We start from the raw sequence: 18,355 nt of genomic DNA, 5'->3' as shown, positions 1-18,355 counted from the left end.
CCCTAGGAAGTGCAAGAGTAATGAAATTTTCTGTTTCACTGGCTGGAATATTATACTAGTCAAACTTAGAAGTTTGGACATATTCTTTAATAGTGGAAGTCATCTTTCCAATGTGGGATAAAAAGAATTTGAGGCAAGGCAAGGCAATCAAGCCAAAGCCAAAGCCAAGAATTCTTGAGTACCTACAACCATAATTCTGAATATCTACCAACATTTTAATTTTTAGTAAGTATAAATATATCCATTTAAACAAGAAATTAAAATGTATTAACATAATTTCAATATCATTTCTTCAACTTCTTGCCTACATGACATCTATGGGTAACTCAAAACTCTTTCAATCTTAACTCACAAACATGACACTCAATTATTACAAATTTCCAATACACGCAATGGTGTACTCACACTCTAATAATGAACATACTCTTAAACTTGAATTTCAAAAAAAAAAAATGATCGGTGCTTTCACACTACGAAAATGAACAAACTCTTAACTCACTCAATTTTCAAACACAATCAAAATGGCCACTTTGGGCCAAAGCCCTTATTTGACCGAAGCCACCCAACTAATAAGGATGGAAAAAAGGCAGCAAACTTGATTGGGTTTGGTGGTCATCCCACTCCAAAGCATCCCACCATTCTGATTTTCCTTTTATTTCTTTGATGATACCTGCATTTTGGTTAATAAGAGGCAGCCTTCTGAGACCTTTGCACCTCCACACGTCAACCTGCTCCAGGCACGGCCACGTCTCCTCGTGTCTGCAAAGAGTTTTGAATTTGGGAAGGTTCCCCAATTTCAATTGCCGTAGTTTTGGAACCATAGGATCTGGAAATATGTTCTGCCCTGATTCATTTTTAAAGAGCTCCTTTAAGTTCTTACAATTGAGTACCTTGATTACTTCTAGGTTTGGCAGAGTCTGAATGAAGTCACCACAGGAGAAAAGATATTTCATCTCAGAACAGAATTGCACTTCTATTGATTTTAGGCTATGAACTCTCACCCCAAGATGACCAGCCAGCTCTGAAATGCTATTTAGGTTTTCTATACTGGAGAGATGAAGTTCCTCCAGGTTTGGTAGTAGGTCACAGCGGGCAGCACATCCTCCTCCCCGCCCCAAACTGGTTGGACAATTTTTAATAAAGAGTGACTTTAAACCAGCAAAGCTGGCATCACTTTCAATGAAGTCTTCAAGCATTTTAACCGGTCCTGTACATTTATTTAATTGCAGAGAACTTGAATTACCCCAGAACCACCCAATCCATTCTCGAGAGAGAGAAAGATTAAGATTCCCAATAGAACACCTTTTTTCATCAATTGTAATTAGGACGCTGCTTCCTTGTGCTTGGGAAAAACAAAGTTGAAGATGACTCATTCTATTTATCCAGGAAAGATCTTCGCATTTTTCCCATGGGATCCCATTCAATGATATTTTTAAGTAATGTAATCGATTAAAGGATGATTTGAGCTCTTCAAAAGTTGCCTGTCCGTCTTCCTCTCCCTTCAAACGGAAACAAAAGTCACTATCCCACATAGATAGACTTTCTAAGCAAGACAACTTGGATATAATTCCAAGTTGAATGCTTTTCAGTTTTCTAGTGTTGCCTAAGTTTAAATGCCTTAGCTCACTCAGGTTTTCAATCCCTCTGGGCAAATTTGCGATGCCCGTGAGATAAAGATCAAGTTCTCGAAGTTTAGTAAGCGTTCCCAGTGAGGGTAGTTCTTCAAGATTACTGCAATAGCGAAGAAGAAGAACACGGAGATCTCTAAGTTGAAGTAGAGAATGAGGCAATGACCGGATGCTGGTTTTACTGAGATCCAATACCTTTAGTGCTTCAAACCCTTGCAGGAATTTCTCAGGGACCGTGTCAACGGCATCATTGTCTTGGAGTAGCAGAACCGAGGCCTTTGAACATTGTATCATGCAATCAGGTAGCCTTGTTATGTTGTTACCCATGAAAGAAACTCTATCGAGAGAATTTGAATTTGAAAACTCTCCAACGGAAATCTCACTCAACCCAATCCCTGAACGAACAAGGGATTTACACCCATCCTCAGACGATGATGAAATCCATATAGCAACATCCCGAACAACGTCATGCATCTTCACAGTTTCCCTATGGGGACCATCTTCCAACAAACAAGAGTCCTTCAGATTTTCAATCAAAGAAATGCCTTCGTCCATATCCGCCCAATTCTGTCCTTCACCTATCAAACCTTCTGCCCGTCAGTATTGTACTAATTGCCTTATTTCAATTGTGAAGTCCTCAGGAAATAGACAGCAATATAAGAAACAAGGTTTATGTTGTTACCTTGTAATGAGTCGTAACTCAACCTCAACGGCTTATAGACCTCAGCCTCAATTCCCTCTATAAAAGGTGTTAGGTTCCAAGAAATTAGGAACTAATGTATTAGAACTTCAATTTGTATTATGTTGGCAAACCATGATCAAAACATAAAGTCTAGGTTTAGGCTTGCTCAAAGTATGTTTATTTGTGAAATTGGGATCGAGTGATTGCAGAATTTATTGGACTAAATCTGCAAGGCTCAATTGATCGAAAATTAGACTCGATCGATCGAACCACATGCAGATTTATTTTTCTGCAGAGTTCCAGTTCAGCCCAAACTCTACTTAAACGTATTAGGGTTCAAGTAAAACTCTCCTATATATAAGGGAAACCCTAGAACGTTTTTTGAAGTTGTTTTTAGAGAGATTAGAGTGCCTCTTGTGCCTCTTTTTTTTTTTAGGGTTTTGTACCCAAAGGCTCTCTAAAGGTTGCTCATATTGCGATTTGTGTAAATCTCTTGTGAGATCTAGAGGAGCTTTCCTTTACACAAACTTAGGGTTTTCAAGGAGGAGATATTTTTCTACACCTTGATGATCAAAACAGTTGCTGCCATTAAAGTTTAAAGAATACACAAGCGGGGGTGCTTGTAGCTGGTGGGAATCCAAGAAAGAAGGAGTCCGTGGATTCGGAGTCCGTGGATTCGGAGTTTGCACATGGTCGTGTCAGTAAGTTCTACTGGTTGGTAGCATTAGGAAGTCAAGCGGGGGTGCTTGTAAGTCCTTTTGTATGAACTTCGATTCTTTCAAGATAGTGGATTCAGGTTTACCTTGAGGATAGCTAGGTCAAATCCTCCCCAGGTTTTTACCGGTTTGGTTTCCTGGGTGATCATATTGTGTGTTATTTATTTTCCGCTGCTTTGCATGATTTGATCTTTATTATTGTGATAACCTAGACTTGTTTAATTGGACTAAGTAACAACTTGGCTAATTACCTAGATTTAATCAATTGTTTAAGGGGTCTAAAAACTGTCAAGTGGTATCTGAGCGGGTTGCTCTTTTGTTTTAGATCTTTTGATCTAAGAGCTGATCCTTGACTCCTGTTGTCATTGATAATTTGAAGTGTCTTTCTGATCATGTTTCTGCTCATGCTTCTGTTGATTTTATTGATGCCTGTGAAACTCTTCGTAAGGAATTATTGAAATCTATGAAAATTACTAAGAAATTCAAGGAAGAGTTAAAATTGGCTAATCTTGAAAAAGAAGAATTGGTTGTTAGATTAGATAAATCTAATAAAAAGAATGAATTTTTGAGAAATCAAATTTCCTCTCAAGATGAGAAGATGAAAAGCTTGGAACAAGAGTTAGTTGAATCTAAAGCTAAAATTGAAAATTTGACTTGTACCAAGCCTGCTGTTGATAACAGAAGTGTTTCTACTTCTCTTAAGCCTAAAACTGAGAAAGTTTATATCCCTCTTTTCAAGAGGAATAATAAAGAAAAAGCTTATTTTGCTAGGTTAGACAAAGGTAAAAATTCTGATGTTAACGCTGATGTTTCTAAAGCTATGTCTAAATCTACTGTTAGAGAGCATAATAAATCTGTTTTTGTGCCTACTTGTCACCTTTGTGGTGTTGTTGGTCATATTAGACCAAATTGTTCTTTGTTGAGGCAAAAACCAAAATCTGAGACTAGATTTGCTGTTAGGAATACTGATGTTCCTAAATTTGTTCCTGTCTGCCACTTTTGTGGTGTCCATGGTCACATTCGTCCTAATTGTTATAAACTGAAATTTAAGCATTCAATATTTCAATCTAGGATATGTGATGATATTCCTCCTGTCATAAGTCCATATAAATTGTTTCATATTCTTTTGAAAAATTTGAGCTTGTTGGCTTGTGAAAGGAATTTGCAGGATTTTAGTCTTTCTCAGAAGATTGGTGTAATTCCTCAAATACACTCTACTTCTCATGGATTTTCACCTACAAAGCCGAAGACTCGTGATATATGGGTGAGAAAAGATTCTCCAAGGTGAGTGTTGCTGACTTGTCCTTAATTTAATTTTTTCAATTATTTGTGGACATGTCTTGTTTCTGTTTTTGGTTGTTTTGTTTCTTTTAGAATTTTTTTAATAAAAAAAAATATACAAAAACATTGAAAAATTTCAAAAAGACAAAAATATTTTATTTTGTGTCTAGTTTTATTTTTCTTGAGGATTACATGAGTTATAATATCTCTCTCTTGATTTAGAACATGCTTACATTGTGGAGAAACTTGGATAGTATGTGTTATATAAGTGCTAAGCTATTTCTGATTTTATGTGAGTATGTACTAGTTTGTACATGTACTCAAGGGTTAATTAAGAAATTGATATTTCTTGTTTGTGTACCCTCTATAGCTTAGTTAAGCATTGTCATGCATTGCATTTGCATTGTTCATTTAGCATAATGTGTGCTTTGTGTTTTTGGTCATAAATTTTTTAAAACCAAAAAGATTTTTGTGTTTTGTATTTCACATCTTGGATTTATAATCAAGAATTGGCCACATTATCTTTACATAACAAGTTTATGTACCTTGTTTAGCTTTGATGAGTTTATTTATTGCACTTTACTAGTTGAAACTTTGTAGTGCATGTTGTGTGGGAAAGATGTTGATGGTTTTTGATTACTATGTCTTAATCTTGAAGTCACATGTTTTTAAATGTTGGACTTGAACTTTTAGAGAAATGCATAAATAACCATCTCACCACTATTCACTAGCCAATCATGAACACCTTAGTGCATATCATAAGATTTTGTGCTCGAGAAAGTGTAGCACATGCACAAAAAAAACATAAGGTGAAGCCTCGGTTTAAATTGCTTAATACTTAAAATTGGTGTGTACTATTAGGCTTGATGCCAAACTCACATAACTTAAAATTGATATGTATATTATGAGGTATAAATACAAGAAACTTACATGATTGCAAGCTTATGATCTAGGAGATGTGGGAGTTATATGATGTAACTCTTTAGGTGATAGTCTCTTTTAAATTCTTTGTGATGAATTGTGTAGACTTTGTGATTGATTGCTATTCACATATCATCTCACATGTATCTCAAGTTTTTGCTAGTTCCACACACTACACAAGTTACTCTTTGCTAAACTTGGTACATTATATTGTGTGTAATCTTGTTGTGGCCATCCATGATTGAAAATTCCTTAATTTTGATGCAAAATATGTTTAAAGTTTGAGATTTGAGGACAAATTGATTGAAAAACTTGTTTTTAGAAAATCTGGGTTGAATTCAAGTGTTTTTGAAAAACTTTTAATCTCATACTCATGCATTTCATTCATGAAATACTATGCTTTGAGGAGTTTCTGCATTAAATTGCTCTGTTTTTCAAAAAATTGATTTTTTCATGCATCATTTGTGTTTAGGATTCACATGCATTGCATTGTTTTTGTATCCATCTTACAGTTTTGCAGTCATATCTCTCATTGTTTTCACACATAACATGCATACACTTTGCTACATTGGGTACTCAACTTGGTCAAAAATTGATTGATTAATTTTTTAGCTATGTACTTTCTAGTATATGCCTTTTTATGTGTGAACTGTAGAAAATATTTTTCTTAAGAGATATGATGGATAATCAATATGCAAATATTTTCTCTACTCATGCAACTATTTATGGGTCACATAGTGCCATGTTTGCATTTTATTGAAAGAGAGAATATTTTTTCTTAATGTGTATCCTCAACTTAGTTTTTTTTTTTAAAAAAAACTTGGTTTGTGTCTTTTTATTTATCCCCATCCCCTTTATTTTTCCCCGAAACTGTTTTTCCCAAAACTTGTTTTGTTTTTCCTATTTTTATAGGGGGAGAAATATGTTTTAACCTTTGTGGTTCTTAGGGGGAGTTGTTGCTCTTCATAGGAGGAGTTGTCTCTATTTTCTCTTACTTTGTTGCGTATGTTTTCTGTCTACCTTCTGATTGGGTAGTCTTTGTCAATACGTGACAAAAAGGGGGAGAAATAGATGACCTGTTTGTTTTGTTTAGGGGGAGTTAACATTGTTTTTGATGTATCTAACTTAGGGGGAGAGTTAGATTGCATATTTGTTGATTTACTGTTTTTGTTTTTCTGTCACACATGTGTTTATGCGTTTGTTGAGTGTTTCAGGAAATATACAGGTTGATTCAGTCATGCTGCTGTCTACACTTGCAACTGATAGATAGTAGTTAGGTTGAATTATTTTTGGGCTATATGTAACTTTGAGCATTTCATGTTTGTGATGTGTTTTGTCACGGATTGCCAAAGGGGGAGATTGTTAGGTTCTAAGAAATTAGGAACTAATGTATTAGAACTTCAATTTGTATTATGTTGGCAAACCATGATCAAAACATAGAGTCTAGGTTTAGGCTTGCTCAAAGTATGTTTATTTGTGAAATTGGAATCGAGTGATTGCAAAATTTATTGGACTAAATCTGCAAGGCTCGATCGATTGAACCACATGCAGATTTATTTTTCTGCAGAGTTCTAGTTCAGCCCAAACTCTAGTTAAACGTATTAGGGTTCAAGTAAAACTCTCCTATATATAAGGGAAACCCTAGAACGTTTTTTGAAGTTGTTTTTAGAGAGATTAGAGTGCCTCTTGTGCCTCTTTTTATTTTTAGGGTTTTGTACCCAAAGGCTCTCTAAAGGTTGCTCATATTGCGGTTTGTGTAAATCTCTTGTGAGATCTAGAGGAGTTTTCCTTTACACAAACTTAGGGTTTTCAAGGAGGAGATATTTTTTTACACCTTGATTATCAAAACAGTTGCTGCCATTAAAGCTTAAAGAATACACAAGCGGGGGTGCTTGTAGCTGGTGGGAATCCAAGAAAGAAGGAGTCCGTGGATTCGGAGCTTGCACGTGGTCGTGTCAGTAAGTTCTACTGGTTGGTAGCATTAGGAAGTCAAGCGGGGGTGCTTGTAAGTCCTTTTGTATGAACTTCGATTCTTTCAAGATAGTGGATTCAGATTTACCTTGAGGATAGCTAGGTCAAATCTTCCCCAGGTTTTTACCGGTTTGATTTCCTGAGTGATCATATCGTGTGTTATTTATTTTCCGCTGCTTTGCATGATTTGATCTTTATTATTGTGATAACCTAGACTTGTTTAATTGGACTAAGTAACAACTTGGCTAATTACCTAGGTTTAATCAATTGTTTAAGGGGTCTAAAAACTGTCAGAAGGCACTGATCTTTGCAACTGATTTAACGCATGATTCCACAACTCGACCTTTGTCTTTTTTCTCATGGCAGCTCCCACGGTGATGATGGCTAGTGGTAATCTGCAACATTCTTTAACAATTGCTTCTGCTAATGGTCTAATTTCTTCCAGATGAGCCACGTCCCCTGCCTTTTGACAAAACAATTGCCAAGATTCTTCATCATTTAAGACATCCATTTTGATTTCAACATTGGTTGTCATAGTCCTACAGACTTCCATAAGTCGAGAAGTCAATATGATCTTACAGCCTTTATGAACTTCAGGCCTTGGGACCCCAAAGTGTCTAAATCAATTTTTTTCCAAACATCATCTAGAATGAGTAGAAATTTTTCCTCGTTCTTAAACCTTTCATAAAGCCGTCTAGCTTTTCTTTGCTCGCTTTCTTCCATTTCTTTCTCCAAATTCAATCTCTCAGCTATCTGTGTCTGGATATTTTTAATGACCAAATTCTTGGAAACGGTGGCCCAAATGACGATGCCAAAAGGTTGCGTAGGATCATCCACGAGCTTATTGTTCAAGTTCTTCACCAGAGTAGTGTTGCCAACTCCTCCGAGTCCCCAAATACCAATCACTTGGACTCCATCAGCGTACAACGCCCTCATAGTCTCGTCTAATTTTTTTAATGCTGTTGTTTGACCTTGAATTGAAGGACCAGGAATACACTCCACTGCTCTGGGAACTCTAGTAAGACAAACCACACGAGAGTCAAAACTTCCAGCTACAAGAAGAAGCCTTTTGATCTCTTTCAGAGTTTCTTCCACTTCCCTGCTCGCTCTATACCGCTTTCTGCAATTTAAGAAACATCGAGAAGGCTTTTTGTTGTTGACCATTTGTCCTTGAATTGCATTGACTCTAGGCTGAAGCGTTTCCACGTCCTTAAGCCAAGTTACGACTTTAGCTCTGATTTCGTTTCTTTCTTTCTCTGCTGCTTCCGTTTCACGTTTGACTTCTTTAATACGATCCGTAAGGCTTTTCATCTCCTCCTCAACAGCAGCAAGATTTGAATGCAAATTAACAGTGGTCTTGTTCTTAGAACTGACACAACTACAGAGAAGCTCGCTAGTTGGTGCCACTAGTGCACCGAAACATGCACCCACCGCTTCCATGCCGGAAATTTTGCTATGGGAGATGCCGGAAGCATAAAATAATTGACAGCCAAAGAATGAAAGAACCGCAGAAAATACAAGTTTCCTGGCACAATGATGTAAAGAAACAGAATGAAGAGACACACAATGACTCATTGTTGAGAGGATTACCTTCTTTCACATCAATTATTTAGCATGGGTCCAAATTTGGGTCCCATAACCTCAATTTTTGTCTATGACTTTTTGGGTTACAGAATGACTCGTTGGGTTTCACACGTGTTTTGGGTTGGAAAATGTTTGGAGGGCCATGGTCCCCTGGCTTTTAAAAAAAATCCTCCCTAAATTTTAAAAGAAGTTAAGTGCAAATTTTAAAATAATGCTAATGCCCCTAAATTTTAATTTGTTTTTACTTTTTTTATTAGTAATTTGTTTTTACTATATTTATGCAAATAACTCTATTTTTTATTTTTTTTACTAAAGTGTACTTTTGGTCCTCTTAGGGCATTTATGTTTTAAAATTTTTATTTTGACTCATTATTTTTTTATATCTTTTTCATATTTACTTTACCATTTATTTCTATTTATAATTTGACAATGCATATTATGTTTTTCAGTTTTCTGCCTAATGTACCAAAATAAAAATATAATTTTTTTTTTAATTATAAAATGGTAGAATGGAAATTTCATATATAAACTCATTTATTATAAATCATTAGTAGATCGTATTTTCTTGAATTTTTTATGCATTGCATAGGTTATTGATTAGTTATATTAATATTACAAATGCCTATAAAAAAATATTTCATAACTTTTTTTTTTCAATAATTCAATTGTTTGGGGGCATACTATTAAAATGATACCATTTAAATAAAGAACAAGTTTGTCTAGGAGCCAATGAATACAAATTCCATTAAAAAATTAACATCATTATATATTTTAAAAATCTAATTGTTAAATTACATATTTTTTTATATTTTTAACATACATGTCAAATTCGTGTCAGTCAAATGTTATATATCATTTTATTCATAAATTTATTTTTTTATGCATTTTTATATTACAAAATTTGGAAATTTAAACATTTGATTGATATATATATATATATATAGATCATTGATTCCACTAAAAAAACAATAGCTATTAAAAAAATATAATTTAATATTAGATTTATCAAAATTAATGCCCAATAAAAATATATTAAATAAAAAAGCAATAATTGTTTACAAATTAATTTATAGCAAAACTTTGTTGGTTAAAAACACATTTGCCGCCTATTTTGACTCTCAAAAGAGCATATTTGGGTGTTCTCACCCTCACCCTCTTTCCTTAATGCTACTCCTATTTGTCAGATACCTTTAAAAGTATGAAGTTATTATATCTTCAATTGACAAACTTTTCTAGGGTAAGTATGAAATTAGGTTTAATGATTATATATTATACAATGCTCAAACCTTTTAAAATGAAAATCTTTGTTACAAGTTACAACAATACCTTTTTTTTTACAGTCAAAAATGAAAAAGTTTGGGTGTTCACTTTTTTTCATGGGGTCACGCGTGGAGCTATTTTTACTGAGGAAAGAGAAACGCTTTGGAAAAGTTAAATTTCCTGCATATAAGACAAAAGTACCCTTCTTCATCTTTTAACTCTTATCAACTTTTACACTCAGTTTTCTCTCTCTAGTCTCTCTGCCTTTATGGAGGTTGTTTTTATCATTTGTTATTTAAAAAAAAAAAATTATGCAAATTTCTCTATTTTAGTATTTAAGATTTTATTTCTTTGATTTTAGATTTTATTTATAATTTTTGTAGTATAAAATTAATTAATTCATATGACTTATGACTTATGAGAAGTAGCAATTACTTGCTCAATAGCCTCAATTATTGCTTGAGCAGTGGAGTGAAACTATCATAATGCCAGACTCACGTGCTTAGGTACATGCACTTAAACAACAATTTTTAACTTTTTTTGGAAATACGCATTGGTGAAAAAATGTGTAAAAATACGTATAATATTGTTTAAAAACTGAAAATTGTTATTTAAAAATATGTACCAAACACCCCCTGAAATTTTCAAGCTTATCCATTATTTAAGGTGATCAAGGCCATATTTGGGTCCCATAATAACCCCATTTTTATGAGAAATTATATAGTCCTCTGGTGGACCACATCACTTGTCCACTATTCCACTAAAAAATTCTCACTTATTTAAAATTGCTGAGTCAGTAATTAGTTCCTATTTTAAAAAAAAATTCAAACTCAACAATTTTAAAAAGGTAGAAGTTTTTTAGTAGAATGGTAAAACTATGTCACTTGTCCACCATGAGGACATTATAATTTCTCCACTTTTATTCTCCCTGTCCTTCTCTCTTTGTCTTTGAGATGACATTTTGATTGGTACGTAGTCATACAAGTGGTGTGGTTGATTTCCTAGCTGAACTCTTTGTAGAGTCATCACCGACTCTAGACCATTAGACCGGCGGTACAAATTTTCAAATGTGAAAGAGGAGATCAAAGAAGAGTTTCCTTTCTTGACTATTCTTTTGCCATTTTTTCTACCTTTTCAACTAGTGTAGTTTTTTTTTTTTTTTTTTTTTTTTTTTTTCATTTCATTTGCTTTTAGGTGATAGCATTTAAAGTTTTGTTATCTGGTCTCTTTTATAAGTTCTATATAAAGTTCAGCTACGGATTGTATGGAGGCATCCAATAGAGAAGTGTTCTATATAAGTGTAAGTGAAATAGCAAGAGAAATAGTGAGAGTGGTGTGTAAAATATTCTATTTGATTGTGGTAAAATTTATGACAAAGTATTTGACAAGAGACTTTCTTTTTTTAGTGTCAAACTTGTTTTGACAAAACTTCCGCACAAATCTCTATGCTCTTTACTTTTCTGTGCATTACTGGAGTACTTTTATTCCTTTCAACTTTTGACTAATCCTATATGGTTTAATGTAAAATGCTAGCTAACATGGAAGACAGACCTCACTAATATAACGCATAGAGAACTCAAAGGACCATGTTAAGCATATGAAATAATGATCTGAATCTTGTTGAATCCAAGTCTTGTTGATCACTAAAAGCCCATAATTACATGCTGGACACAATAACACTCCTGATCTTGTTGTTCTCCTACATTACTGATCTCATTTTTAGGAGTTGCACACGCTTCCCATTCATCAACATTGTTAACATGATGGGTGGAAATTTAGAAAATAGTGTGATACATGATTGTGGATACTATGTGTTGTGATTAATCAGTTTAAGCAAGATTAAAGAAGAGAAAAACATCAAAAAGATTTTACTTGGTTTGGCAACATGACTACATCCATAAAACCAAGTGGCTATCAATTCACTATATGAGAAATTCAGCAAATACAAACTACTAGTAGAAATCATTGGGGCCAGGGATAAAATTGCGTGAAATCTGGTATCATAAAGGAATTGCCCTTGAGATCAAAACTCACCGTCTATGGCTGTGACCTATGTTGCTTTTTGGGCAAATTCTTTTGTTTAGCCTCCAAATGATAAAATTTGCTACTTTTATAAAGTTCTGTTCTTTATAATCTCCAAAGTAGAAGTCACAATAAGATATTTTAAGTCTGGACATTTCCTAGTATGCAATTTTTTTTTTTTTTCTTTTCTTTTTTGATACAAGATAGAATTCTACTCTAGCCTAATCTAAGTGTATATGTGTGTGAAGTTCCCTCTTGGAGACTTGAACCCTAGCCCTTGCCCCCCACACTCCACAAATACTTATACCTATGGAGTGACCATAGCACCAAGGGTGTGCGGTGGTAGTATGCAATTTTCTAAATTATGCCTTTTTTGGTGATTTTTCATATTTTGGCCTAATTTTGTGCTTAAAATGAATTAGAAATTTTCTAGGATTCCATAAGGCCCCCTCCCCACCACCCTAGGATTTCATCACTATATATTGGAGATTGTAGCCTTTTGCGCATTCATATTATGGAATAATAAAATTTCAAAGAGGTTTACTTCTTTTCTTAGGTGTTCTCCCCTGTAGCTTTCTGCTTACATCACTGTGTTGTTGGCTTTTTCATCTACTCAACTTTGTAAATGGAAAAAAAAAATTATTTTCTCAATAATCATTTATAAAGATGTAAACAATAGCAACATGTAATAAGTCTTTCTCACAGTTTCTTTATTCTACTAATTTAAATTTATTCTGTTACCACTCTTTTAGCATCCTATTCAGATGAAATGCTGGACTAATCTCATGTGTGGGTTCGTATTTTGTTATGAAATGACTATTTTATTGGATTCCTCCCGCTCTGACGTGGACCATTTAGATCCTTTAACTAGTTGATCTTCTTCCCTAATTCTTCAGTGGGGGAAGAGGTTTGATTCTTCCGTGTATTCGGGCAAAGCTTGTTCAAGGTTGTCAAAAGTGGTGTAAAGTATTAATTTTAGTTATTACTGACTATTTTTTATCAAATACTGTGATTTAGCAACTATTTATTTGATATTGCTTGGTGAAAAGCAGCCATTTTGACAAATGGTCCTCTGTAGCAATAGTTGTGATAGCTGCAGCAGAGCTAAATCCTGAAAGTTTGAGTGGAGGTTAGGTAATAAATTTTTGGAGCTCTCAATTGTTTGGAGGTGAATTTGGTAGAGCTTGTTAAAAAAACATAGTGCCTCAATTGTTTGGAGGTATGGGGTCTCTCTGCTTCTGTGAAGTTCAATCTGGAACTGCAAGTCTTGGGGTCAGTAAAATTAAGTTGGTGAAGTTGTTGAAGAAAATGAAGAGTACTAGAGCAACCTTGATGGGACCATCTCTATTATTTTTGGAGGAGTTTTGGCCAAGAATTCTCACCTACAAACGATTTTCTATTACTTTCAGAGGTGGTATCTGTTTGTACACAAACATGAGTAAAATATTCAAGGAAATCATTTTCTAGAGCAGGAGATGCAAAAAGAATTTTCATTTACTTACAAACAGCACAGATGAGATAAGAATATTTTTGCAGAATGTAATGAATAGGTTGACTAGAATAGAAACTTCATCCAACATAGAATCTAAAGGTGCCTAGATTTGGAATTACAGTTTGCACTTTTGGAATTTGTCACCCACCAAGATTAGTTTCAAGCCTTTATCTTGTTCTTAATGGTTCCTGGCATAATCAGGCTTCTAACAAAGTTGTGGACTTCAACTATGAAGTGCAACATTCTTTCTTATGTATAAAATGCCATTTAAGTAATAGATCCAGAGTTCTACTTTTTCCAGGAAACATGCCTAGTTTTGTAAACTTGGAACGGCTTATTTGCATATGTAACCTGTTATGTTAGTCATGCATTACTTGTACAATTCACTAAGGAAGGCATCGGTTAATAAGCTCTGTTATCTGTAACAGGTCCTTTATTTATTGAAGAGCACCTACTTCCATGCAATTTGGACCTCTTCTGTATGGTTTAAAGATGTAGTTTATATTTAGACAGAGCTGTAAAGCATTTGTTACATATTTACAACAACAGAAAAATTACTTTAATGCTTTATATCCAGAACATCTGCACCCAGATACATACCAAAAAGCAATGGAAAATGAAAACTTTACAAACATTAAACATAAATGACCTGGCCTCTAAGCATGAAATCAAAGAAATGAACAGATATTTAATTAGTGCATGAAGATAAATGATCTGTATGAATCATCTTTGAGAAATAAAGGAAAAAGGACTGAGGGAAAGGGAAGTTGAAAATGTGGTACTCAGCAATGGAGTTGAGGGTAGGTAAGTAGTGATTTCAACAAGCTGCTCAGCAAGTAAAAAATATGCATCTTAATTACAAATGTTTGACTCTATCTCTCTCACATTCCTAAAAATCATTAAACCCAAACTCTTACATAGGATAAGACCTCTTTAATGTTCTACTCTCCAATGTGGGATTCTCTAGAATTTCAGGCAATTTATAAGTTATAACAGACTACACAGATTTCCTTCAACCTGTTGCTCCTGTATCTGTCCCAGTTCACTTCCAGAGGTTCTGAGATGCATTGCTCTCATCCTCAGCTGGATGAAAATAAGGTTGCAGACTTGATTTGGTTCTATCATCATGCAAGTCCAATGTGCTCCACCATTGTGATTCTCCTCTTATTTCCTTCATAATATCTGCACTTTGGTCAGTAAAAGGCGGCTTCCTAAGAAGATTGCACTTGATCACATTAACCTGCTCAAGACACGGCCATGTCTCTTCGTGTCTGCAAAGAGTTCTTAATTTGGGAAGATTCTTCAATTCCAATATCCGTAGGCTTGGAGCAACTGGATCTGGATACATTTTCTGCCTTGAATGATAACTAAAGAGCTCATCTAACTTGTCACAGAAGCTTACCTTGATTACTTCTAGGTTTGGCATGGTGAGAATGAAGTGACCACAAAAAATAAGATATTTCATCTGGGAACATCGGGTCACTTCTATTAATTTTAGTTTCTGAAATCTCAGCCCAAGATGGCCAACTAGTTCTGAAATGCTTTCTAGGTAGGTCATATCTTGCAAATGAAGCTCTTCTAAATTTGGTAATAGGTCAGAGTGGGCAGCGCATCCTCCTCCAGGCCGTAAACTGCTGTTAGAGCTTGCAATAGTAAGTGATTTTAAACAAACAAAGCACCCAACACTATTAATGACCAAGTCTTCAAGCATCTCATTCAATCCCAAGCAATTTTTCAAGACCAGAGAGCTTGCATTACCCAACAACCACCCGATCCATTCTCCTGAGAGATTTAGACCGCTGATAGTCACCCTCCTTTTGTCATGTCTAGTTGGTAAGGAGTTTGCTGTTGGGCCAATGAAAAATTGAAATCTTCTCAATTTATTTATCCAGGTAACATTTTCAGAACTGAGACATGGAATCCTATCCAATCTGATGGATAAGATGAGTAATCGCTCAAGGCATCCGAGCTCTTCAAAAGATGTTTGTTCCTCTTCCACCTCTCCCTTCACACTCAAATGGTAAGCACTGAGAGTCATATCCAGAACCTCTAAACAAGACAACCTGGATATTATTCCAGCTTGAATGGTTTTTAGGTAGTGAGTGCGAGATAAATCTAACTGCCTTAAGTTGTTCAAGTTTTCCATCCCTCTTGGTAATTCTCTAATTCGGGTAGCACAGAGATCAAGCACTTGAAGCCTACTAAGCTCTCCTAGTGAGGGTAATTGTTCAAGAAAGCAGCAATCCCTTAAAAGAAGAGCATGGAGGTCACCGAGTTGAAGTACAGAACTCGGCAAAGACTGGATGCGGATCCACTAATATTCAGGACTCTCAGAGCTTCAAATCCTTGCAGAAAACTTTCAGGAACTGTGTCAAGGAGAAGATTACCTTGCAGTAGCAAAGTTGAGGCCTTTGAACACTGTATCACACGATCAGGTAGCCTTGTTATTTTGTTATCTATGAAAGAAACTCTAGAGTCTTATTACAAAAGTTGTTATTTTGTTATCTATTGTAATGGTGGTACAATAAGTTGTCATCTTTAACGCCTTACGGTAGCTACAGTCTTATTACAAAAAATAATAATTTATTTCTTCTCTCTCTACTTTTTATTTAAAAAAAAAAATCTCTCTCTCTCAATATTCAGTCGCTTTTTTTTTTTTCCTTCTCTTCTCACTAATTCTCTCTCTTTCTCACCGATGAATCGTGGTGGTGCTGGATTGTGATCTTTGAACCTCCGTGGTGGGTCGTGGTTCTGGGTCACACTGTGGGTTGTTCAGTCAAAAGGCAGGGGATGTGGCTCATATGAAAAAATTAGACCATATGCAGAAGCAATAGCTAGAGAAGGTTGCGGATTGCCGCTGGCCATCACCATCATGGGAGCCATGAGAGGAAAGACAAAGGTTGAGCTGGGGGATAATGCCTTGAAAGAGTTGCAAAGGTCAATGCCTTCCGGAGATGACATTGAGGCTGAGGTCTATCATCGTTTGAAGTGGAGTTACGACTCATTGAAAGGTAACAACGTAAAATTCTGTTTCCAATATTGCTCTTTGTTTCCTGAGGACTTCTCGATTGAAATAAGTGAACTAATAAATTACTGGAAGGCAGAAGGCTTGATAGATGAAGAACAAAATTATGTGGATTCAGTCAATAGAGGAGTAACTTTAATCGAAATCTGAAGGACTCTTGTTTATTGGAAGATGGTGTTCGCGAAGGTACTGTGAAAATGCATGATGTTGTTCGTGATGTTGCTATATGGATTGCATCGTCATCTGAAGATGGATGTAAATCCCTTGTTCGTTCAGGGATAGGCTTGAGTGAGATTTCAGTTAGAGAGTACTTATCAAATTCAGACAATCTCAAAAGAGTTTCTTTTATGAACAATGAAATAACAAGGCTACCTGATTGCATGATACAATGTTCAGAGGCCTCAACTTTGCTACTCCAAGGAAATCGTGCCCTTGACACAGTTCCTGAGAAATTCTTGCTAGGTTTTAAAGCACTCAGGGTATTGAATCTCAGTGGAACCCACATCCAGTCATTGCCTCATTCTCTGCTACAACTTAGTGACCTTCGTGCTCTTCTTTTAGGCAGTTGCGGGAGTCTTGAAGAACTACCTCCACTAGAAAGTCTTCGTAAACTTCAAAAGCTTGATCTTAGTTACACTCGTATCACAAAATTGCCAACAGAGATGGAAAACCTGAGCGAGCTAAGGCAATTAGACATATCCAACATGTATGAGCTAAAAACCATTGGAACCAAAATTATATCCAGATTGTCTTGTTTAGAGGTTCTAAATATGACAAATAGTGGCTTTCATTTACGTTTGAAGGGAGAGGAAAGACGGACAGGCAACTTTTGAAGAGCTCAGATCCCTTGAACGATTACGTGACTTATCCATCACATTGAATAGGATCCCATGTGACAAATCTGAAGATCTTTCTTGGATAAATAGATTAAGAAGATTTCATTTTCACATTATCCAAGCAAACAGCACCCTAAGAACACATGACAAAAGGAGCAACATCCAAGGTCTTGATCTCTCACGAGAATCCATTGGGTGGTACTGGGGTAATTCAAGTTCTCTGCATTTGGATCTTTGTCAAGGACTAACTGAAATGCTTGAAGACTTCATTAAAAGTGACACCAGCTTTGCTAATTTAAAGTCACTTACTATTAGTAATTGTCTTACTAGTTTAGGGCGAGGAGGAGGCTGTGTTGCTCGCTCTGACCTACTAACAAACCTGGAGGAACTTCGTCTCTGGAATGTGAGCAACCTAAAAAGCATTTCAGAGCTAGCCAGTCATCTTAGGCTAAAATTTCGTGGCCTAAAATCAATTGAAGTGAAAAATTGTAATCAGATGAAATATCTTCTCTCCTGTGGTGACTTCAATCGGACCCTGCCAAACTTAGAAGTTATCAACGTAAGGCGCTGTGGGATCTTGGATGAGCTCTTTAATTATGAATCAGGGCAGAATATGGCTCCAGATCCTATTGTTCCAAACCTAAAAAAAGTGACATTGATGCGCCTTCCCAAATTAATAACTCTTTGTAGACACAAAGAGATATGGTCGTGTCTAGAACAGGTTGAAGTGGTGGGGTGCAATGAACTCAGAAGGCTGCCTTTTACTAACCAAAATGCAGGTACCATAAAAGAAATAAGAGGAGATTCACAATGGTGGAATGCTTTGGAGTACTGGGATGATGACCAAACCAAATCAAGTCTGCTGCCATCTTTCCATCCAAGCTAGTTGGAATTAGTGAAGAGATTTTAGTGGCTTTGGTCTAAATAAGGCCTTTAA

General features: G+C 35.5%; 3 protein-coding genes across 3 annotated transcripts; 1 reads left to right on the top strand and 2 right to left on the bottom strand.

Annotated features, from left to right (window-relative positions):
* Positions 1 to 447: 447 nt before the first annotated feature.
* Positions 448 to 8,719, bottom strand: LOC126694740 (disease resistance protein At4g27190-like). The gene is given in 4 exon segments (XM_050391237.1): positions 448 to 2,302; positions 2,305 to 2,367; positions 7,488 to 7,805; positions 7,808 to 8,719. Coding segments are annotated over 4 exon segments (2,949 nt in total). The 5' UTR covers positions 8,640 to 8,719; the 3' UTR covers positions 448 to 566.
* Positions 8,720 to 14,599: 5,880 nt separating this feature from the next.
* On the bottom strand, positions 14,600 to 15,703 carry LOC126695920 (disease resistance protein At4g27190-like). The gene has a single exon (XM_050392714.1). The coding sequence runs from the start codon at positions 15,701 to 15,703 to the stop codon at positions 14,600 to 14,602; it is 1,104 nt and encodes a 367-aa protein (XP_050248671.1).
* A 114-nt stretch (positions 15,704 to 15,817) lies between these two features.
* LOC126695919 (disease resistance protein At4g27190-like) lies at positions 15,818 to 18,304 on the top strand. The gene is made up of 4 exons (XM_050392713.1): positions 15,818 to 15,992; positions 16,383 to 16,568; positions 16,754 to 17,267; positions 17,386 to 18,304. The coding sequence occupies exons 1-4, from the start codon at positions 15,818 to 15,820 to the stop codon at positions 18,302 to 18,304; spliced, it is 1,794 nt and encodes a 597-aa protein (XP_050248670.1).
* The last annotated feature ends 51 nt before the right edge of the window (positions 18,305 to 18,355 follow it).

The sequence above is a fragment of the Quercus robur genome, chromosome 8, assembly GCF_932294415.1.
Source record: "Quercus robur chromosome 8, dhQueRobu3.1, whole genome shotgun sequence".
Lineage (NCBI taxonomy): Eukaryota > Viridiplantae > Streptophyta > Magnoliopsida > Fagales > Fagaceae > Quercus > Quercus robur.
This window is presented reverse-complemented; position numbering and strand designations above follow the sequence as displayed.

Coding starts and splice junctions, on each gene's coding strand:
- LOC126695920 (XM_050392714.1), bottom strand. CDS start 15,703: ATGGAAAACTTGAACAACTTAAGGCAGTTAGATTTATCTCGCACTCAC.
- LOC126695919 (XM_050392713.1), top strand. CDS start 15,818: ATGGAGGTCACCGAGTTGAAGTACAGAACTCGGCAAAGACTGGATGCG. Junction 15,993..16,382: donor ACACTGTATCACACGATCAG/GTAGCCTTGTTA, acceptor GACCATATGCAG/AAGCAATAGCTAGAGAAGGT. Junction 17,268..17,385: donor GAAAACCTGAGCGAGCTAAG/GCAATTAGACAT, acceptor TTACGTTTGAAG/GGAGAGGAAAGACGGACAGG.